This window comes from Psammomys obesus, unplaced genomic scaffold (genome assembly GCF_907164565.1).
Source record: "Psammomys obesus unplaced genomic scaffold, mPsaObe1.curated_primary_1811, whole genome shotgun sequence".
NCBI lineage: Eukaryota > Metazoa > Chordata > Mammalia > Rodentia > Muridae > Psammomys > Psammomys obesus.
In genome coordinates, this window is record NW_026592510.1 from 26,451,944 (window position 1) to 26,475,790 (window position 23,847).

Sequence of the window (23,847 nt, forward strand, 5' to 3'; positions counted from 1 at the left end):
TCAAGTTAACAGAAGTTAGAAGGAGGGAATCTTAACTGAGAAAAATGCTTCCATAAGACTGGTTGTAGGCTAACCTGTGGGGTATTGTGATTAATGATTGATGTGGGAGAAAAAAGCCTATTGCGGGCAGTGCCACCCCTGGGCTGGTGGTCCTGGGTTCTATAAGAAAGCAGGCTGAGAAAGCCAAGAATGAGCCAGTAAGCAGTGTTCCTCTATGGCCTCTGCTTCAGTTCCTGCTTTGAGTCCTGCTCTGACTTCCCACAGTGATGAAGTGTGACCTGAGCATTCTAAGATGAAATAAACCCTTTCCTCTTTGAGTTGCTTTTGTTCCTGGTGTTTCACCATAGCAATAGAAACCTTAACTAAGGCAAGGTCTCATGTAGGATTCTGGAACTCCTTGATTAGCAGGTCTTGGGAATACAAACCCTTGGAGAAGGACGAAGTGACTCTTGTCATGATGTTCCGCTGTGGCTCTGAAGAAACAGTGCCTAGTGAGCATGAACCAAAAACCTCAAACTGGGAGGCCAAATAAAGCCTTTCTTTTAAGTTGTTTACCTCAGGTATTCAGTCATGATGTTAGAAAGTTGACTAACACAGCTCTACTCTCAGGAAATGGGTTAGTGCCTGATGAAATAGCTGGAGGGAACCAGCTTTGTGGGGATACAATAACTCACCAGACACTGAACACTGATCACTTGACCTTGGTTGGACTTCCCAGACTCCAGAACTGTGAGCAATACATTTTTGTTGTCTAGACAATCCAGCCTGTGGTAGTATACAGTTATCCTGAAAACACACACTAGGACACATGTATGTGGTCAGAGTAGCCCAGCTTGCATGCAGCCCAGTGCCCAGTGTGTGTGTGCTCACATGTCCACATCATCACTAGCCCTCTTTCCCCACCTGTTTTCCCAAGAAACATGACCTGAGTTACTCATTTAGTTTATTGAAATTTCCCACCAAGGAAAGAGTTTTACAAAGGAAATGGGAAGCCATCAGAACTTCTAGGGAATCTCAAGGGAGAAGGAGTTAGGACAGTGGAGGACAGTGGCCAGTACAGAAAGGGTAGGTAGAAGAATTGGCAAGGCCTGGGTTGTAGGGAGGATGAGTGCAGGGGTGAGTATGAGAAGCCTTGTGTTTAGAGCTGTGAACAGGCCAGGTCTGGGTTGTGGGCTATGGTAGAGGTGCTGATGGTAGAATAACTTTACTGAACTCTCAGAAGTTTTTGTTCTAGAAGATTGGGGCCACCCAGGGCCTTCCCCAATATCCAAGGTGTCTGAGGAGCCCTGGAAGGATCCTGCTTGGGATCAGTCTCTGGAGGACAAGAAAGAGGATTCTCTTGTTCTCAGCTGGGGTCCTATCCACCAGTCTTCAGAGGAATTGTCTGGGATGCCTTTTCTTCTTCTGGCTCCTGCTTGGTTTTCTCGGCTTGCTGGTGCCTAGGGATATAGAACTTAGGAAAAGCTTGGAGCTCTGGCCTGTTTGCTCAAAGGGAAGCCTTGGGAGCCAGAGGCAGACAACTCACCAATGTTGTATATCCTCAATAGTCTCTGGTAAGGGCCGATTGAGGGTCTCAAGCAGGAAGAAAGCAGCGCTGCCTCCTAGTAGAGCCATGCTCCCAAATATGACATTAGGGATGAAGAGATGCACTTCACCCGTGATTTTCACCAGTGGGGCTATCATACTTCCCACTCGAGCCCACGCGTTACTAATACCCATACCTGTTTGTCTGGGAGGGTTCAGAGAAGGAATTAGCAGCCTGTGCAGACAGCTTTTAAAGGACAATCCTGTGACCCTTGGATAGATGGCAGGAGGAGGCCATTCCATCTGTTAGCCCCTGACCCAGCTGTATCACCTACCTGAGGACCGTAGGGTAGAGCTCACTTGTGTAGAGGAAGAGGCAGCTGAAGGAGCCAGACAAGCATCCCTTCCCAAATACAGCCAGTGCTGTTCTCAAAAGCTGCATCTCTGCATGGGAAGGGGTTGGGGGATAGGCATCGGTGTTTATGAGCTCCTGAATGTTCTCACTCCTTAGCAGACTTTGTTTTCCTTTGTGCTTTGCTTGCCCAGAAGCTCATATGAGAAGGGAAAGGTGAGGAAGAACCCATCTGCTACTCCTAATGCATTGTCATGTAGGCCAGTTGAATTGTTTTCTAGAAGAGTAACCTGAGCCCTATAAAAGGTAGGGATCTGTTCAAGGCCAGCACAGTGAATTGGAGGAGGGTTAACAAAGCTGGAGTTCACTTTCCGGACTGTGACAGCTTCTTCCAGAGGGTCCTAGGTAACCTCAACCTCTCACCTGAAGACACAAAGATAAGTGCCAAGATGGCCCCTCCTGCCAGGAGCAGAACAAAGCCCTGAGTGATCCGCCGGCCCAGATAACTTATGGAGAGTATTGTGATGAACTTGGCTGGGATGTCGACCCCGCCAAAGATGACCTGGAGAACGTAGATGTTGACTCCAAATTCTTCTACCCCCATAGCCAAACTGTAGTAGGCAAAACCAGTAGAAAACCTGAGAGAGAGAGAGAGAGAGAGAGAGAGAGAGAGAGCCATTGGTCAGAATCTGCAGCCAAGCTGAGGTCTCTTCCCAGAGCAATTCATGGGTTACCAGGATGGCAAATAGTTTTTTTTATTGTGGCGTCTATACAGGCTGCTTGAGTCCACTTTTTTAAATTAAATTTTTATTTTTTATATATTAATTACAGTTGAGTATACTTTTGAGTCTTGTGAGATTGTGTCTGAGTTCAATGAAAAGTGCTGGGGTTGATTGGTCATGTCTGGCATGCTCTAGGGTGTTCATGGCAAAGGGGCCCAAGATTGGCTCCATAGAATAACAGGACTGGAGGGATTCTCAGAGACCAGAGGAGGCAGGAAATGATCTATTTTTGTTCACTGAAAGTACAATATCCAGAGAGGCAGAGGTGACAGTCAAGCTGTAAACAGTGAGTGGGTAACTCCTCCTCTCAGAATTATGGCAAAGTGTGGAACAAATTTGATCCTGGGGAAGACTAGGATGGAAAATGGTTTCACAACCAGGTCACAAAAAGGTTTGGGGAAGATGTAGAATCAGTCAGAAGACGAGACTTGGGGGGGGGGCACATAATTGCTTCCTACAAGTTTGAAGCCTGCAGGGCCAGTTCTGCTCTGTGTGGGTCCAGAAGGCAGAGTTAGGCTAGAAGGCTTCAGTGACAGAGAGGCTGATTATGTGGAGAGTGCTGTCACCAGAATGTGCACTGAAGGGTCTAGAGCACCTGCTCTTTGTGGGGTAGTGCAACCACAGAGGGAGGCAGACCCTCTCAGTTGATTCTGGGACTGAAGCTGGGCTTGGAGGCCCCTAGGAGGCATTTCCTTGATTTCTCTTGCTGGTAGCCTAGGCTTTGCCCTGATGGACAACTCTGTGCAAGGCATGGGTAGGGAGAGGTGGCAGGTTACCAGGCCAGGGAGAGACAGAAGGTCACACGGCGCAGGATGGACACTCGGAACAAGTCAGATAAGCCATATTTGACCTTGGCTGAGGTAATATCTTTCTGCAGGTTGAACTTCAGCTCCTTGGGACATGGGAGAAAGAGGAGTGTTGTTACTGGGCCTCTTTGGTGGAAAGGAAGGAGGTTCAGATCTAGTTCTTCTAGAGGATTAATTGGAGGAGCCGGTGGGATATAGCTGTAAACTAAGGAAACAGAGGCAAGAAAGGTAGACGTGGTTGGGCCCCAACCGCAATCCTTCCCCACCTACCTCCACGGTGAGCTTTTTTCCTTCCTGCTTCTTGCCATTGAAGGTTGCCACCCTCTGGAGTGTCTTCAGAGCCTTGGAGAACTTTCCAGACAGAACCATCCAGCGTATGGACTCTGGTACCCACCTAGGGGCCAGAGTCAAGACATACTGGCTCCTGTTCCAGAGTCTCTTTTGAGATATCTGCATGGAGTCCCTGGGATAGGAGGTCCAGAAATCTCATGCCCTTTCCATGGAACTTCACACTGGCCTGTCTTTGTACCTGGGATGCCTCCAGTTAGTACAAATTTCAGTACTGGGTTGCCCCACATCTAAAAAGCCTTCCTCTGTCTTCAATCTAGGTCTCTTGTTGGATGTCTTCCTTAGCTAAGAGCCCCAGGGGCTAGGCTAAGGTAGGTGGTGCTTGGGGAGGGGATAGCATACCAAAGGCTGGACAGCTGGAGGGTCATTTACCTCTGCTTCCCTAACCTTCCTTGGTCTGGATTTCTTCAGGGCCTTTGGAGGGTGAACATTGATTACTTGGCCTCAGACCCCTGCTCCCAGCTTTCTGAGTCTGTTCCTCATGGACTTAGAGATCCTGTTTCTACCTTGGCAGTCCTACTCTCACCAAGACTGTGAAGGAGTTCCTCTCATGCTTCATAGCCGAGCCCAGGACTTGTCTCCCTGAGAGTAATGACAGCAACTGCTCCCAATCAGCAAGCCTTCCTGTAGGCCAGCCCCATAAAACCTAACGGAATCCTCAGCATCATCCCCACCTTATCTAGAAAAATCTTGATGCTCAGAGTGTGTGAGTCCTGCCCCAAGTCACAGAATGGAGGGCCCTGAGCTCACAACTGTATTCTGTGAACTATCTGCCCATTTTGTCTCCTGACGCTGACTGCTTCCACCCCTGGCTGTGCATGTGTTTCTGTCTCCACTCCATCCTCATCCTCCTCTCTCTCACTTTCAGACTGCTGTTTATTCTGACAGTTATACGTTCATATCTAAGTTGAAGTTCCATATCAAGTCTGTACTTTTTCATATAACCTTCCCCAAGCCTCAGTTTTCTCATCTTTGAATAGGGACAATAATGCTCCTATCAAACACCACAAGGATAAGAGACAACATTAATTATTGTTCAGAATGGGGCCTTGTGCTTAGTTATAAATAGTTATGCTAAGGTTTCACAGCTTTTCCTTGGAATGCTTGTGATGTCCAGTGCTTGGGCTTCAACAGCAAGCTATGCAGGCTATTTCCTGTTTTTCTGTGTGGCTTTGGGTTGAACAGGTTGATAATGAGTTCTCAGCCCATTCTGGGTCTTCCACCAAAGCACTTCAGTTCTTACAGATTTCCAGGCTGAGACTCTGCTTTGGATATTCATTTGTACTGTAAATCTAAAAAATCTCCCAATTATGTAGAAACTTCTTTTAAAATGTCTTTTAGATTTCTTCCCCAAGAATCCTCTAGCCTGCATAGTACCCTTCCTTCTGTCCTTAGCCTTACCATATGGGTCTGTGTGACTGTGTTTCAGGGCCTTTTTTTTTTTCCTTCCCACAAACTTGCACCAGGCCTGTCATAGACACCTTCTATACTTTTCCATCTGCCTCCATATGAAGTTGAGGCTTTCCTGGCTACCTGTGCTAGCGATGGACCATCCATCGCTAGCCCACCCCCATCCATCTCAACTCATGCCCCTTATTCAGCCACAGGCAGCCCTTAGTGCTTCCCACACCTGCTCTGTCCTACAGTATGCTTCAGCACATGTAGCCCTTCCATGCTGGAAGACCTTCCTTGACTCTGGGAGCTGGGCACAGAGGAGTTGGATAATCAGGATAGGCATGGAACCCTTATTTGTCCCTGGTGGAATTGGGGATAGAGGAGGACAGCAGAGGGCCACATACCAGGACAATAAGGAGAAGATGAAGTAGGGAACAGACGTGGTTAACTGTAGCCAGCGCCACTGAGGAATGGCATAGGCTAGGCCGGATAGAACGAATTGGCCAAGGGTGTAGCAGTATCCAATTGTTGTTGATGAGATGGCCCGCATTGAGGTGGGTACCCATTCCACATCTGTGGGAAGAGTCCAAGGACAAGATTAGGGTCTTGTCAGGTCCCAGGTACCTCTCTGTGAAAGGGTATCAGCTTCTGCCTCCCAGGAGCTACCCTCATCTGATCCCAATGGTTCAATTATCACCATATTGCCCCTGAAACTCAAGGAAATAGGACTCAAACTTGGGCTTCTTTCCTCCCCAACTCACCTTTAATATGTCTCAATACTGGAATATTCCCTTACTTTCCACCTCAACTTTATCATCTGTCACTCTGTTCTGTGTATGTGCTGTATAAGGTCATATGCCTAGCAGAGTACCTAGACCTGAGGCAAGGCCTATAGCGTCATAGCTGCTATCATTAAGTTTGTGATTGCTGTTAAACTCAGAAGGGTCTTGAGAAATCAAAAGTAGGGCCTTTTGGTTGATTCAAACCCACTCTCTCAGCTTTTGGCTGGTGCTCCCCAATCCCTTGCTCCTCAGGCCCCCACTGTGGCTCACTCAAGATAACCGTGCTCAGAGTAATGCCCGAGATGCTGCAGCCACACAGGAATCGGAAGATCATATAGACAGGGAGGCTGGGGCTGAAGGCAGCGCCTGAGCCACTGGCTGCCAGCATTAGGTAGCTCCAGGTCAGGATGGGCTTGCGGCCAAACCTGCAGCTCAGAAGAGAGGAAGGGCCAGGTTAGCCACTGTGTGTCTGCCAAATTGAGTGACTTTGCAGGCTTTGGGGCAAAGGGCTGAAGGCAACCCCCAAGCCTCACTCATGCATTAGGTAGAACTTATAACTCCCTCACCAGACAGAGCCTTGCTGGTAATTGCTATTATTCAACAAATTTGCAGTAGGAGCATTGAGTTAATGAGTTACTTCCTCCATTTCAGCTTAGCTGACTGAGCAGAGGTCAAAAGACCATGTATCTCTAAGCAATTCATCTGCTCTGGCTTTACACTATGCAGGCACAATACTGTGTTCAAAAACCTGGGTCAAGAGCCAGATGATTCAAGTGAGGACTCTGGAACAGAGAAGGCTATGGCCTGGCAAGGGAATGGTATCTGCCCAGAGAGGGCCATCCTTCCCACCTTCCTCAGCTTTTTCTTCTTTGGGGTACATGAGTAGAACAGAGTCAGGAGGGGATATACATGGAATGTGCTCCAAGCCTCACCTGTCTGACAGTTCTCCAAACACAGGCCCTCCAATCAGTATGCCTGCCATGAAGATCGACTGGGCCATCTCCTTCAGTTTGTTGGAGCTGCATACCAAGTCCCACTGCACAAGAGTAAGGTAGGGCCAGCTCAGCTCAACACAGTCCAGTCTCCCTAGCCATGCTCAGCCTGCACCTACACAACACACACACACACACACACACACACACACACACACACACACACACAGGCACTCACATGCCTTGGCTTCCATGAGCCTGGTCTTTGACTCCCAAGCTCCAGTTCTTTCTGCCTGTGGGGGTTCCTTGGGCCCTTGACCCACGATTGTGTAATGACAACATCCCTCAAGTGTGTGTGACCTGTTGTATGGTTTACAGAGGCTGCTTAGCTGCTCCATCGACCTGTTCTTATCCTCTTCCATGGTTCATCTGTGTCTTGCAGCATCCAGTTTTCCCTCTTCTTTCCCCCATATATTCAAGGCTAGTCCCTTCACCTGTGTCCTTGACCTCTCCTCCTCTTATAGTCCACTCTTTTAGTCTTTCCCTCCCTTGTATCCTTCCTTTCTCTTTTCTCTTAACTCCCCTCCATCAGTTTTCTGCATAAAATTTCCTTTCTACACTTTCTCCAATTCTCTTGAACAGGAAAGTACCCTTGCTACCACCCATCCTCCTCTTCACTCAGTTCTCAGTTCTGTCCTGACCAATAAATGCACTGACACTGTGCTCGCCAAAGTCACCCACAGTTTCTTTATCACCTATACTACAGACCTTCTGCCTCTTGACCTGCCTTAGTCCTTGGCAGCCTCCCTCCACCTGGATCCTTTTTCCTCTTGCTTTATGCCTTCCCATCCCTGTCTCCTTTTTCCCTGGCTAGCCCATATAGTTTCCCAAGACTCCCTCTGGATCCTTTTCTCCATCTACTTTCCCCAGACAATGCCACCGGTTTCTAAGGCTTATATTATTCTTTATGCCAAAGAGCCCAAACCCTTTTCTGCAGCCCATCTTCTCTTCTGGCCTTCAGACCATCAGAGCCTGAGGCCTACTTGAAAACACTACCTGGATGACATCCCATGAACACTCCAGACTTAACAGGACTTGTCATTTCCATTCTTTGTAAGGTCCCATGCAAGCCAAATAGCAACCCTGTCTTTTTAAAAGATTTATTTTTTTAAATTTACATGATTTTGAGTTGATGAATTGTAATTATGTTACATGTGTGGAGAAGAACACTGCCATGTTTTTGATACATGTGGAAAGAATAAATCACACTCCAAGGAAACCCATCCATCACCTTTCCTACTTCATATTTTTTTTGGTGATGATTCTTTTTTTAAAAATAATTTATTTAAAATTTATTTTATGTGCAGTAGTATAAAGGTGTCAGATCCCTTGGAATTGGCATTACAGACAATTGTGAGCTGTCATTGGGTGCTGGGAATTAAACCTGGGTCCTTTGGAAGGGCAGACAGCAGTCTTAGCCCACTGAGCCATCTCTCCAGCCCTGATGATGATTCTTTTAAAGTTTCCTCTTAGTTGTTTTGATATTTAATCCATTATTAAGATTATAGTCACCCTGCTGTGCAATAAAACTCAAAGCTTATTCTTCTCATTCAGCTAAAACTGAGTATCCATTGATGAGTAGCTTCCCTGTGTCCATTCCATACCAATCTTCTAGTCCCAGCTTCTGACAAATACGATTCTATATTCTACTTCTAAGAATTCCACCTTATGTGGGAGGGACACAAGAAGAGAAGAGGGAGGAAGGGTGAGATTGGGAGGGGAAAAGGGAGGGGGCTACAGCTGGGATACAAAATGAATAAGCTGTAATTAATAAAAAAAATAAATTAATAGAAAAGAATTCTACTTTATAAGAGAGCATGCTGGTGTCCCTCTTTGACTCCTCCTTTTCTCTTCCACCCTGTAGAGGACACGATGTTCTTGTGCTCACAGTATGCAGTAGGGAAACCAGGAATGTTAAACACGCAGGGTTGTCTCTTCAAAGGAAGAAGAGTATAGCCTGTTTTTCTCCCAGAAGGCTGAGAATGCATGTAGTAATAGCCTGGTGACCTGTGCTCTCTGCAGGGCCAGGCCACACCTGATTTCCCCAGACTGCTAGGCTTACTTTACTCATTCTGAGAGACCAAAAGATTAAAAATCAGCTATTGGGGGGGGGAGGGTGGGACGGGGAGGGGAGGAGGGAGGGGCTTATGGGGGATACAAAATGAATAAAATGTAATTAATAAAAGTTAAAAAAAAATCAGCTATTAAGGCCTGAACTAGGTGGGTGGAGAAGTCTAGTAATGCCCTAAGGGGAAGGACAGCCTTACTGCATTCTCCCCCCCCATACAGTTGCTAGGAAACTGGCCCATCCCCCTAGGGAGGGACACCAGGTCACGGGGTTCCTATAGCCAATCAGTTCAAAATGTAGCATTTTGACCAATAGATGCTTGTCAGGCAGGAATCGCCCCTGCCTTGGGCATGCTGAATCTTTAAATCACCCAACAAACCTGAGCATGGGGTGCTCGGCTCCCACCGCTTTCGCAGTGGGGGTGTGGGCCCAAGCTGCAGCTTGTCATTTACAATAAAAAGAACCTCATGTATTTACAGCGGAATCTGTTTATTCCTGGTCTTTTGGGGTTCGCGAACTGGGCAGAACATTTCTCCCCAGACCAGTGGTTCTCAGCCTGTGGGTTGTGACCCATTTGGAGGCCAAATGACACTTTCACAGGGGTCAAATATCAGATATCCTGAATATCAGACTTTACATTATGTTTCCTGACAGTAGCAAAATTACAGTTATGAAATTACCATATATAATTTTGACAGTGGCAATGAAATAATTTTATGGTTGGGGGTCACCACAACACGAGGAACTATATTAAAGGGTCGCAGCATTAAGAAGGTTGAGAATCACTGCCCTTATCTTGAGCCTTGTTTCTCAGTCCACTTGTAGAACTCATCTTTATGGAAGAGACCAAATGTATTTTGCAAAGAGTTAGATATAGTCATTACTTAATTTTTATTGTGCACACAAGATTGAGTTAATTGACACCAGAAAAATTTTCCAAAATTCTAATGTACTTAAATATGCTTAGAATAAACTTTGAACCAACACCAGCTACTGAGTCCTTTTGAACTGGATCTCCTTGCTTCACACAGATCAAAACTCTGCTGGTCCTGGTGTTTCCAGAGACCCCACCCCACCCCACAATCACTTGATCATCAAGTTTCTAATATATATATATATTTTTATATATATATATATATATATATATATATATATATATATATATATATATATATATTTAGACAGGGTCTCTCTATAAAGCCCTGGAGGTCCTTGAACTCATAAGCCAATCTGTCATAGAATTTACAGAAATATGTCTGCCTCTGCCTACTGGGTGCTGAGATTAAAGGTGTGTGCCACCATACCCGGCTGCATTCATTTTTTTGGATCTGGATATCTCTGTTTTTCAGATTTATTTATGAGTATTTTGCCTGCATATATGTGCACATATGTGTGCTTGGTGCCTCCAGAGGTCAGAAGAGGATGTCGGATCCTCAGAACCTCTGGATGGATGGTTGTGAACTGCCATGTGGATACTGGAAACAGAAATTGGGTATATACTCACTCATATAAACATACAATATAGAATAAACCCACTAAAATCTGTACATCTAAACAAACTAAGCAAAAGAGAGGACCCTAACTAAAATGTTCAATCCCCATCCTGAAAGGCAAAGAGGATGGACATCAGAAGAAAACGAAAATAGGAAACAACCTCGGAACCCGCTACAGAGGGCCTCTGAAAGCCAGAAGAAAACAGGAAACAACCTTGAAACCTGCCACAGAGGGCCTCTGAAAGCTTCTGCAGTATAGACTGTCAAAGCAGATGTTGAGCCTGATGGCCAACTGATGGGCAGAGTGAATGGAATTTTATCTAAGAAGTGGGAAATAGTAAGAGCTGGAGGGAACGGGAACTCCACAAGCAGAGCAACAGAACAAGATAATTTGAACACAGGGAACTTCCCAGAGACTCATACTCCAACCAAGGACTATTCGTGGAGATGACCTGGAACCCCTGCACAGGTGTAGCCCATGGCAGTTCAGTGTCCAAGTGGGTTACATAGTAATGGGAAGAGGGACTGCCTCTGACATAATCTGATTGGCCTGCTCGTTGATCACTTCCCCCTGAGGGGGGAGCAGCCTTACCAGGCCACAGTAGAGGACAATGCAGCCACTTTTGATGAGAACTGATAGACTAAGATCAGAAAGAAGAGGAGAACCTCCCCTATCAATGGACTTGGGGAGTGGCATGCATGCAGAAAGGGGAGGGAGGGTGGGATCGGCAGGGGAGGAGGGAGGGGCTTATGGGGGGATACAAAATGAATAAAGTGTAATTAATAAAAAAAAAAAAATATATATATATATAAAAGAAAACCAAAAAAAAAAAAAAAAAAAAGAAAAGAAATTGGGTCCCCTGCAAGAGCAACAAGTGCTCTTAACCTCTGAGCCTATTCTCCAGCCCCTCTATTTTCATCACAATTGCCTTAATATAGGCCTCCTCCTCTTGCCCTTGAATGAATAGTGACAGCTGATGTTTACAGAGGGCTCACTGTAGCAAGCATTGTCCTTAGGTAAGCTTTTCTGTACTTTAATTTCTTTAACCCTCTAAGCAACCATGTTATGTTCTCATTTTTACAGGGCAGGAAACAGTTTCAGAGCAGATTACTGTGCGAAGCTTTTAACAAGTCTTCCCTACTCTTTCCTTAATGACATGAATGGCTTTTAGGTTTCTACTTTGCTAAGAATATTGTTTGGTGCTCTCTTGTCGGCTAGGTAAAGAGACTCACTCCCTTGCTGTGAGGTTTATAAAGCCTGCTATGCTTTGGCTTGGTCAACCTGCCTGCTCTAATCTCCCACTAATCCCAGCACACATTCTTTGCTCCAGACATCCTGAATTACTTGTGTAATGAAGTGAAGAATGTTCCCTAGAAATGCCTCTCAAGAGTGTTTCGGAAGTAAAGTATGAGGAGAGATCATGGAGCCTAAGGAGTTCTTTTCTACCTTTTTCTTCTGGAAGTGAGGCAGGATGGGGGTGGATGAGGATTCCAAGTCTTCCAGGTAGCTTCAGCTGAGCCAACACATCCCCTACTCTGGGTAGACAGGATTTCTAACAGGGAAGGGGGTTTATGTGGCGCAGTGTGAGGGCAGAGGAGGAAACAGAATATAGGAGGAAGTGACGGAATACAGGAGGAAGAGAAGCATGACGGGAGTCTCTAAAGACAGGTACTTTATGACATGCCATCTTAAGCCTTTCAGGAAAATCTAAAGAAATGATCTACTGTCCACATAAATTAGCTCTACTCCTCCCTTCACAGTAAAAAGCACAATCCTTCTATGATGTGGTAGTTGCTGGGAGTCATGTGGTTCTTGGTAAGTGGGAACGAAAGGTGGCACTTCTACCTCATTGTCTTAGCAGGGACTTCCTAGCCGGGCTTACACACACTCTCTCCTTTCTTAAGGGAGGGAAGAGTGATGACTGGAACAATCCCGGGAGGCAAGTACTGAAGGTGGCGGAGCTGCCGCTGGTGGGGGTCACTGGTTGGCCTCTGGAGCAGATCTAACCATCAGCCTGAAACAGTCCTTCTTTCAGAACTCTTACAGAAGAAACTCCTTTATTAGTAATAGTTAAGCTGTGACTTATTGTTGAAGCATTTGTTATAACCACAAAAAGTGGCAGATGAAAATGGAGTTCGTATGACCCTCCACGTCTACCTGAGAGGCCACATGGTGTACATTCCAAAGTCTGTGAGAAAATCTGCCTCTTTTGTGTCTGGTGGGATGGGTAGTACCTAGCACACCAACTCTGTGCTAGTGAGGAAAGAAACCTCCGATGTTTACAATCTGGTTGGAAAATTACAACATGGTAGTACTGTCCTTCAGTAAAAATTAGAAGCTCAAAATAGGTACCCTGTGGTTAAATATTAAAAAATAAAGCAAACTTCAATCACATTGTAAATTGATTTTAGAAATTTCATGACTAACAAAGCTCATCAGAAAAATGTGGCCCTGACTGCCCTGCAGAGCAACACAACCTATAGATTGCAGGTCTGAGACCCACAACCATTGTAAGTTGATTGTATCCCCTCAAAAGGAACACACTGAAGTTGTAATCGCCTAGAATGGAAAGCCAATTGTTTAGTTATTATTAGCTGAGTTACAGTAAGGCCATACTGGGCAGGAAGGAGTACTGTAGGAAGAGAAGAGAGAGGCATAGATGGGATAGGATGGAGGTGGAGCTTAGAGTGGTGGACCCACAATTCTTGCAATGCAGAGGCTTGCTAGCAACCACCTGAACTAGAAGAGACAAGGGAGGATTCTTTGTAGAGAGCATACCGATGCTGTGGGCTTTGCACTTCTAGTCTCCAGTTCTGTGAGATAATAAACTCTATGTTGCTTTAAACTTTAACTCTATGTTGCCTGGTTTGGGGAAATTTGCTGGAAATGAATAAACCACGACTCTGTGATGTGTGAGACATCTATTGGCCTGATAGGTGGTGATGGGAAAGGGATTTGGAATAGATGAGGGAAGCAGGTGCGAAAGAACTGGATGGGTTCTTAAAGGCACCCCAAGTTTCTGAGGGAAGAAGATTTTAGAGAGCATCCTGGATGTTTTCTGTGGGGCGCCTGTGCAAAGCCCCTGAGAGGGTCCTGTTAGAGCCTGTAGCCGAAGGCTTGACTATTCAAGCTTTCAGGAGTGCTTTCTGTGCTGCCTTTGATTGGGCCTCCATAGGTTGGTGCAGTCCTTGGATTTAATAAGGTTTTACTCTGAGTCTAAAAAAAAAAAAAAAAAAAGGTTCCTTTCCTGTTTTTCATGTGTCAGGGTCGCCTTGCTCAGGAATGTTGCCTGCCCTTTGATAATCTTTTCTGAGTGTCAGGGGCTTCTCTGGTGGTCAATTCATGTATGTGATGTGGATGAATGTCTAAGAAGTCTGGCTCCCAGTATAGGTAAGGTGCCCCTTGTCTCCCCAGCTCTGTTTTTACTGCCAGCAGGGAAAATGCTAAGAAAAAGCCTCATAGCTACCCGTTTCCTTGTTCCGCCTTCTTACCTTCTATAGCCACTCTGAGGCAGAAGACATTTCACTTGACTGTTTATCTCTGGCAACTATCAGAGTAGTTGGTTATAATATATGTTAGTACTCATTTAATGAATAATAAATGAACAAAATATTGCCTATTTTTACTAATGAGATGGGAAAGAGATGGGAAAGGTTACGTGCTAATTGGAGAAAGCCAGACGTTATCTTCTTGGTGCTTCTCTCCTTCCCTGGGCATGGCCTAGACTTGTATTTCCCATCAGCTCTTGCCTATTCTGCACAGTCTTCTTGCTCTTCATAGCCTAGTCCTGCACTGGGTTTCTTTCCCCAGTCTTATAGCATAACCAAGCCCTAAGGAACTGGTTCTGGAAGGAAAGGACAGAAACCTCAGCCTTGTCTTTCTGCCTGGCCCAGTATGACAGGAAGGCGGTAGAGAGGAAAGAGAAGGGCAAGCCATGGCAGAACAGTATCACAGAGCTGGTGCTGCTATGGCCTCATTTTCACAAAGAGTCTGTGGCTCCGATGATAAACAGCTTGCCCAAGCATGGCTTGGATCATTTCAAGGCAGTGACTCAAGCATAGGTCTGCAAGATCTCCCATTGAATGTCCTTGATCAGGACCACAACTCCCAGATGCCCCACAGTGTGCTGTGTTCTGCCAGAAGGAAGGCTTAAGCATGGGAGCTCTTGTTCTGTTAGACAGCATGGCTCAGTCTGGCATTGTGTAATGGTCAGAGCCCACTGGTCTGGTCAAGGTCCGAAGATACAGGTTTAGGAGTTAGGGCAGCAAGAAGAGTGGCCAGGAAGGTCCCTCAGAGAGTAAGCAGACTGGATGATAAATAATCACCACAAGCATGCAGGAGGCAGACTACAGTCAAAGCAAAGGAAGGGCTTCCTGCTGCACGTAGACAAAGTTGACTTAACCAACGTCTCACATAATGTCCCTATGCATCAGAATGAAAGTTTCCTGAGGATCTTTTGGAGCCAGTTCAGACCTTAGGGTAGTTGGCCCTCTGCATTTTCACACCCTTGATGGAACCTGTTTCGGGGTCATGAAGACCAACCAGGACAAGCCAAGTATCTTGGCAAGTATCAAAAGGACATAAATCTTGTTGCTTAGGAGCTGTGTATTTTGGGACAGATTGTGTATAGTTTGTGTGCATGTGCACTTGTATGGGTGTAGATGTTTGTGTGTGTGTATCTGTGTGCACACATGTGAAAGCCAAAGGTATTTTCCAATTGCTCTCCACTAACTTTTTGAGACACAGTCTTTTACTGAACATGGAGCTTGCTGGCTGGTTAGCTGAATTGGCTGACTTGGGAATCTTTCTGTCTCTGCCTCCCCAGTGCTGGGATTGCAGGTGAGAACTGCTATACCCAGATTTTCTATGTGGGTGCTTGGATTGACACTCAGGTCCTCATGCTTATGTGTAAGCACTTTACTGACTGAGCTATGTTTTCATCCCTGGACAGATGTTTAGTTTCTATGTGGTCAGAGTCCTCAGCTGTATCTGTAGGTACTTGTTGGCTACTTCTTAGAGCTGTGAATGAGTTAAGGAATGAAGAGCACCCAGCCCTAAATCTGGAAGACACTGTGAACTCAAGTCACAGTGAAATTATTATTATTATCATTGTTGTTGCTGTTATTGTTATTATAGTCACATGTCCAATTACATGTGTCATGTGATGCAATAGGTAGGGCATGGTTCTGGAGTCAGGGTCTCCTGGCCCACCATCTCAGCTGTGTAGGATCCCAAGCCCTGAGCCATATTTCCAGCCCTGGATAGATGTGGTCAGGGTCCATTTTCTATAGAATGGTGAGGATAATACCTGACTTGCCTGCTCACAACAGGCAGAAAGTGAGGCCGCAGCTTTGGGGCCTACGCACAGTAGGTATCCACTGAGTGAGTGCTTGAATTTCAGGAACTGCAGACTTGCTCTAGGCCCTGTCAGATTATCAGGAGCTTCTTACAGAGTGGCTGCCAGTGGGATCAGGCTGGCTAGAAATGTAGGCAGTGTGAAACTCCCAAGTCCTTTCTGGGGAGTGAGATCAGGGGCTGAGAAAGAGGTGGAAGAAGAGGGAACCTGAAGCAGGGCCAAGGACAGCCAGTGGAGTTGTGAAGCAGGACTGGGACTGAACAAAAGAGACTGACAGATAGGTGTCCTGAATCTGGATATTTGGTGATGAGGATGAAAGACAGCAGAGTGGTGGTTGACCAGGGGCCCTGCAAAGGTCCTCTCCAGGGTAGAGATCATGGGATTCTTGTGGTCCTGGAAACAGATCAGGAAGGTAAGAGGCCCAGAGAGGAAGCCCAGGGGCTTTAGAAGGGTGTGCTTTGCTCACTTGAGGCTCAGCCAGGGCCCAGAGAACCAGAGGCTGAGCTTCAGTGTATGTGAGTTATACTCCAGGGAACCCAGAGATCAGGATCCAGGCCCTTACAGACAAAAAAAAGAAAGGCTTTTGTTTCCTCCTAATGTCCTAGTTAAAGCTCCTGGGAAGTCCTGATTGCCTCTATGACATGGGTGGCAGAACGGCACTCTACCCTACCCCAAGCACATGGAGTTCGTAGTTGCCATGGCTGAATGAACAGAGGATCAGAATGCTCTGTGTTTGTTCTTCTAGTTGGGTTTTGCCATTAATGTTCCAGTGGCTGGGCAGGGCAGAGACCCTTCTTATGGACTTGTCATGGCAGTGTCTCCAGCGAATTAGAGCTTAATGCAGAGCTAAATGAGGTCTGACATGGGCAAGGGTGCAACCTCCATGAGGACTACTGCAGATCTCCTGTGCTATGCAGCTTCACATCATCCCAAGGAATGGCATGGTGCCTGGAGATTTGCCTGGCACAGAGGTAAGTTGATGCCTGATAGGGTATGAGGCTCTGTAACCTCTGCTCTTGGCATGCTCCTGGGAGCTGACTTGAGGAGTGACCTGGAATGGAAGCTGTTTCTCTGCGGTTTTTCTGTAGATGCAGGAGCTTAGTTCATCACTAGCATTATTTAAGCACTTTTGTATCCCTAGTCATGCGAGGGCAGATATAGGTCGGAGAGATACTGCCCCTGTACTGGAGGAGCTACCGCAGAGTGAGATGGGGCATCTGTGGACAAATCAGATCACCCAATACCCTCAGGGGGGTGCACAGTGGATAGTCAATCTCATGGATTACCAGCCAGGTTCTGTGCAGCCTTAAGGAGCATGGACCCTGGAGCCCTATCTCAGGCACTTGAATTCTCCACTCAACCCTTTGTGAATGTTGTATGTTGGCTAGTGACCTGTCTTCAGTTTCCTCATCTATCCAAACAGAATCATCAAGGTGCTCAAGTGAGAGGGTTGTGAGAATTAAATGAATGCATGCACACACCTATACCCATCTGGCTGGCACTTGTAAACTCACTCACCATGTTCATGATGAGGCCATTTCGTTATTCCTTGTAAGCCTGCCTTTTCTTCCTTCACTTCCTTCTCCACCTTCCTCCCTCTTTTTTAATTCCATCTCCCACCCCCGACAGGATCTTCCTGTATATCCCAGGATGGCTTGGAAGTATTTAGCCTGCCTCAGTCACCATGCCCAGCTTTTCTTTTAGGCTGTTTGTTCCTTCAGTTCTATGTTTTTAGAAGTGATGGGCGGTGCCTTTTATTCCTTTCTATTGCCTTCGAAGATGCATAGCAAGCTACACATACACTGGGAAAATTATGGGCATGTCTTTGATGTCCTATTTGCTTTTTACCTCCCCTATCTGTTCCCAAGTACCACAGATTCCAATTCCTTATTTTCCTCTGCTTTCTAAATCTAACATTTCACCTATGTGTCACCTCTGTTCTGTAGTCCTATGCAGCTTGCTACCAGATTACCCTGAGGCTGGACTAAAACCTTCCCTATGTTCCACTCTGTTCCTCAGAGTGAGGCTCCTCAGAAGATGACCCAAACCTGCCATACTTCTTCTTAAAGGCTACCACATTCAATAGCTTCTCCTCCCTTGTGGCATAGGCCACATTTGCCTTAGTGACCACACTAGGCCCTCCTGCTCTCCTCTCCTGCCCCATGTCCACAGTCTCCATGCCTGACTGTTCTTCACTCTTCTTCAGTCTTTATGTGTCTGTGATTTTGCATTTGAGATGCTGTGCCTTGTATCTGGGGTGTGCTGCCCACTTGCACGCACTTCTCTTTTACATCCAAAGCAAGCATGACTCCCACAAGCCCTCTAGGACCTCCTGAACCCTGTGCTGGTTAGAAACTTCTTCACTGGGTTTTCAGAACCTTAAGATTATCTAACATTTATTTATTCTACCCATAAATATTTATTCCTCGAGTCTCTCCTCTGTGCCAGGTATTATTCCAGGTACTGGGGACACAGTAGTGAATTCTGTCTCAGGAAGCATACAGATCCTACCAAACCACTGGACCCCTAAGGGGTGAACCTGTGTCCCTTCTACAAGTAAGCATCTGGGAGACTAATGTCTTCTTTAACTCTGGTCTCAGCATTCTGCACTATAACACCAATGTACCCAGTGTTTTGGATACTTAATACATTCTGAATACTATGCTTGACGCAGGACAGAAAAATAATGGATGTGACAGGCAGGAAGAGGTATAGCCTAGGGGACATGAGTATAGCAAATGTGTTACCCAGTGCTCATGCTCAGACCCTGAGCCTGCTTATTCATAGTATGACTCTGAGAAAGCCTCTAAGCTCTCTGGGCTTCAGTCTCCCCATCTGAATGATGAGGTTTGAAAATAACTACTTTAGAGCTGTGAAAAAGTTCAAAACTGTTAACATTTGTAAGAGGTTTAGAAGAGTGTCTGGCATATAACAAATGCTTTATAGATTTGTTAACTACATGGATAATTATATAAATGATGTACATGGTCTTGGATTTAATTCCTCTCTCTTCCCACAGAGGAAATGGAGATAAAGGGACTGCATTCCCTGGGATTCCAGGAAGCTTAGGCCCATAGCCTGGCAGCCGTGGAAGTGTATTTGCAAAGCAAAGGTCTTTTAATGAAGCAATGTTTGGATCCTGCACTTGTGGGGATCACAGGGTTTCCCTCTATTAAGCCTCCTTGGAGTCTTATGGCCAAGGCTTCCCTTGAACTTTGTACTTAGGGGTATTTTGCCTTAAATTCCAGCCATGAAACTGACTGTGTGCACAGCACTGAACAATCATTTTTCTTCCCCAGTCTGAGTGCCTAACCTCAACAGCAGCAAAACAGCCCTATGCATCCACACACCAGAGCTGCTGAGCACCCAGATGTGCCTGGCAGTCAGTTGACATTCAGTAAACACCGATTCCTGTTTCTTCATCTTCTTCCTATCACAGTCTCCTGACTGACCTGTCAGTTTGTTGAAGGATTTGATTTAACTCTAGTTCCTGGAAATGACAGGGGAGAGTATCAGCCACTCCAAGAAGGGTGCCTGGGAAGTGAAGCCATAAGTGCCTCCGTGGGAGACTGACCTCTGGATCTGCTCGGGAGTCTTTCAGCCTCTGCACCGTGAAATCCCTTCTCTACCCACCTAGTCCTGAAATGCTTTCCACCGGATGGACTGTTCCTCAACTCCTCCTTCTCTCCTTCCCTTCCTCCCCCTCCTCCTCTCCTTCCTCATCTAGTTAACCCTTGCCTGTTGTGCTAATCTCAGCTCCAGGGATACTTCTTTAGAGTGGCTTCATCCAATGCCCACTCATTCCTGTCCCTATAACTAGTCTAACAGTGGAAGGTCACAGTCCAAGGTCACTGCATAGCAAGAGCTAACAAGTCATTTTACACTTCATGTGGTGTTTTCATCCACTGATGCTACCCAAAAAGGCTATAACGCCCCACCAGGAGCAGGGACTGTAGAGTTTTGAATCCCTGGAGCCCAATATTGTGCTGTGGGTTGTCAGAGAAATGCTTGAGCTCTAAGCATGAAGGAACCAAACCATTCAGTTCATGGGATCCTTCCTCTTTTCCCAGTCCCCTGTCCTCCAATCCCAGGAAGTGGAGGCCCCCTGCCTCTCTTATCCAAAAGTGCTGTACAGTGTGGGAGTACCTAAGGTAAGGTAGAGGGTGAGAGGGTGCCAGACATACCTCTGTCACAATCGTGTCTCTGGTTCCGTTGTAGACCCAGCCATCCAGGCATGGCTCGGTGGCCTCCTGGGTGTCATTGGGAAGACTGGCATTGGGCAGATGCACAAAACGGAGACACTTCTCAGGCTTCCCTTTTGGGCCCAAGGGGAGCACCCAGGGCCCTACAGAGGCGTTGGGGGGTGGGCGGCAGTGGTGAGGAGGGGTGGTGGCTGTGAAGATCTGTAGCAAGTTGTGGTTGGCTATTCCGAGGACTGGGAGGGCCAGCAAGGTCACATGCAGGTACTGGAAGGGGCCCATGCTTCCAACACGGTCCAGAATCTCGGAGAAGGTCATGGCACCAGGCAAGATGAACCAAAACTGTAGGCAAGGCATCAGGCCAAAAAGAGGTATGTGTGTGTGTGTGTGTGTGTGTGTGTGTGTGTGTGTGTGTGTGATATGTAGGCCTGAGGAACATTGTAGAACCACATGCATGAAGATGTACCTAGTTACATGTGTGGAGCATGTTTGGAGTTGTTTGTTGCATGTGTAAAGATGTGGGGCCCTGGTGTGTGGATGTGTAAGGTGTACCCAGCTGCATGGAGGATATTAGAATCCCAGGGTGGGTGCAGAGGTATGTGCCCATGAAGGCTGTATGAAGGCAGACATGTGGCCCTGTGCTTATCTGTTATAGATGTGCATGCATGAGGCTGCACAGGCCACATAGTAGGGAGCAGGGGTCCAAACTTGGATGTTGGTTGCATGGGCTGTAGGTGGGTGAGGGGGAGGATAACACACCTCCCTGATGGCTTCATGTGGGCTGGGAAGGATCTCCCCAAGCTCAAAGCCTCCTTGCTGTTCCCTGGGGTGGGTTCCCTGTGCTGCAGTACCAGAAGAATCCAAGCAGGTCCCCGAAGGCATTAGGGGGTTGATCAGTTACCTTGAGGAAGCAGGACCCGGCTTTGGGGTGTTCTTGGGTGCTAGACTTGGGGGCTTTCAATCCCATCTCACCTGGTGGCTGGGGTTGCTGGATCCAGCGGGGCTGGAGGTGGATGCGGCAGTGCCTGTGCTCTGTCCTAGGGTCCGGCAGCCGCTGTGGTAGGACAGATCAGCTCTAACAAGCTGTTTGTGTCTCCCCCAGGGGGCCTTATATAAGGCATAAGCTGTTTCCTGGGCTAATGTTTGACTTTCTTTGGAGGATTAACATCCGGCAGGGAGAATGCTGTGCACCCACCAAGCCCAGCTCTCCTGAAAGAAAGGGCTGCCTCTGCCAAGGCTGGTGGGGGTGGAGAGGGGGCTGGGGAAGGGAGTGAGCCTAGAGGGCTGCTGGTTGGACAAAGGGTTGAGTGGCCCAGGCCACGTTTCCTAAGAGAGATCTGCTAAGGGATTCCATTTTGAGGGTTCAGGGACCCTCCGAGCTGATGTTCAGAGGACCAGGAGAACAGCCAATGAGAGAGGTGCCACTGCTGTGAGAGGCAGCATTCCTGCAACGCGCTGTCTTTTCCTGTCTGGGGTCTCTGAGTAGGTGCCTGGAGAGTGTTAGGACGCACCCAGACAGAAAGTCCCAAGCACTGGTCCTTATGGTCTCAGAGGTGCCATGCCTTGGACTCCTGGAAAAACCAGGGCCATCCCTGTCTTAGTCTCAGACACAGTGACCATTCTTCCGTCCATGGACTCACTTACTTCCCCAGATGCTTCTCTCTGGCTTCTCTCTGCAGTCCCTATGGCTCTGTTTATTTCTCTGAGTATGGTTTAATTACCTAATAATATGCATTTCTTGTACAATACAGAAACTTAGCAAGCCAACACAAACTGAGTAAGTACATTCAGTCTCACCCAAGAGCCAACCGGGCAGGGAGTTCTGTGGTATGTTCTAGTCTTTTCTCCTTCAGACTCATATTTAAGACAGGGTCTAGCGGCCAACTTGAAATTTGGCTGACACTCATGGCAGCCCCACTGTTAGCCTAGCATAATCAGTTAGGAGACTGAGAAATTAAGTAACTTGCTTAGGGTCCTCAGCCAAGAAGTAGGTCAGGGGCATGGCTTCAAGCCCATTTCTGTCCTTAAGCATCTAGACTCTCTCTTTCTCTCTCTCTCACTTTCCTTCTCCTCTCTCCACCTCCCTTCCCTCTTTGGGTTTTTGAGTCAGGATCTCACTATATACTTCAGGCTGGCCTTCAACTCATAGCATTTCGCCTGCCTTAGTCTCCTCCCAAGTGCTGGGACTGTGAACAAGCACTGTCACTTCTGGGTTTCTATGAAGTCTGCAGGGCATTGTTCATTGCTTCTTCCCTAGCAAAGTTGCCTTACCTGCAGTGCCTTTAAATCACGACTGGCTTGCTTTTGGCTGACTGTTGCTATTTCCTGAAACCCGGGAAATATCCTGTCCCACCTGCTCTGGGGGCCAGAGAAGGACCCACTTGGAGTTCTCTGGTATTTTTTTTTTTTTTTTTTTCTGGTAGAGGTCTCCCATTTTCCTCCTGAGCCCCTTTCTTAAAGGTGGCATCTAACCCCCAGGCTAGTCCTGGGATCCTTCTGCTGAAGTGCCTGCCAGCTTGTAACTCTACCTCAGGGCAGGGTCAGCTGATGAACCCTGCTCCAGCCCCTCCTCTTTGCTTACCACCTGGACTCAGCAATTATTGATGTTCTCTGAGTGGCCGGAGGCAGGGTGAGATCTGGAGTCATCAAAGGAAGATTAAATTATACTCCAAGGATGCCAAGGGATTGTTTTAGGAAGGTTTTGACTGTGAGACTTGCAGCAAGCTGGGCTGCTGCAGCTAACCCCCTGTTCTGGGTGTTCACCCTCATAGAGATTTTCTGGTTCCTAATTGGCCTGGGTTGTCCTCTGTTCCTGTCCCAGTGGGATGTTGTTTAAAGGAGCCTGGTGACTTCCCTCAGGCTGCTGGGGTTGAGCCAGAGTATACATAGCCCAACTGCCCAGTGAGGGGCCTCTGTATCCGGGCAGTGCCCCCAAACCCCAGTAGATGTGCCTGGGTTTCTGATCCCTTAATCAAGGCTATTGGGGGTTGTCTGATGCAGTTGTGTGACCTTGGGAGAAATCACTTCTTCCTGGGCTTTTTATCTTCATTAGTTAAGTGGCTTTGAAAAAAAAAAGCAACAGAACCTCTTATTCAACAGTATATTGGATACATAACATCTCTACATAAAGTATATAATAGAGTTGTTGCTTCAGTGAAAGGGGGAGAGAGAGAGAGGGTAGCCAAAATGAAAACCTCCTTCACCTTTCTTATTCACTCTTCTCCTTGGTGTCTTCTCCCAGGCTGCCTCTTCCCTGATTCAATGCATTCAAATTGACTTTTTTAAAAGAAATTAGATACTTAAGAAATCTTATATGCTTCATGCATTTTTAATGGAAATAGGTTTTTCCTTCTATTTTTCCTCTCACCCCCTCTTTTTTTCCTTTTCCTTTTTATTTCAGTTCTTTCAGTCTCCTTTAAGCTGAAGCTGAGGTCAGGTTCCCCTGTAATCTGTCAGGTCTCATCAGGGGGGTGTGCCATGACCAAGAAGGATACAAGAAATTCTCTAGTCCTTTATCCTCATCTTATTTGGGCGTGTGGTGGAGAATTGAGGCCCAATGCAAAAAAACACAGGCTGGATCTCCAGCTTCCTTGGCACCTTTCTAAATCTTAATTTCTCTGAGGCAGGGGAGCTGTTGAAAAGGGGAAGTAGGGATCCCACTGACTTTTCTGTGGCGATGTACTCTCTGACCACATATCCTCCCAGCCATGGCTTGAATATCTGTGGCTTCCATGCTGTGGCTATGCTTA

The 23,847-nt window shown here is 46.8% G+C and overlaps 1 protein-coding gene across 2 annotated transcripts; it reads right to left on the reverse strand.

Annotated features, from left to right (window-relative positions):
- Nucleotides 1-932: 932 nt before the first annotated feature.
- Slc22a8 (solute carrier family 22 member 8) lies at nucleotides 933-21,165 on the reverse strand. 2 transcript variants are annotated; one of them, XM_055613908.1, is made up of 11 exons: nucleotides 21,071-21,165; nucleotides 20,084-20,440; nucleotides 6,922-7,025; nucleotides 6,260-6,414; nucleotides 5,612-5,780; nucleotides 3,735-3,858; nucleotides 3,435-3,550; nucleotides 2,300-2,514; nucleotides 1,860-1,968; nucleotides 1,526-1,729; nucleotides 933-1,439 (listed from the first exon to the last, which is right to left on the reverse strand). In XM_055613908.1, exons 2-11 carry the CDS (start codon nucleotides 20,414-20,416, stop codon nucleotides 1,358-1,360), a joined length of 1,611 nt encoding a protein of 536 aa, XP_055469883.1. In that variant the 5' UTR covers nucleotides 20,417-20,440; nucleotides 21,071-21,165; the 3' UTR covers nucleotides 933-1,357. The 2 variants fall into 2 exon arrangements, with proteins under 2 accessions (XP_055469883.1, XP_055469884.1); XM_055613909.1 differs by having other exon boundaries at nucleotides 20,084-20,168; nucleotides 21,071-21,121.
- Nucleotides 21,166-23,847: the final 2,682 nt, after the last annotated feature.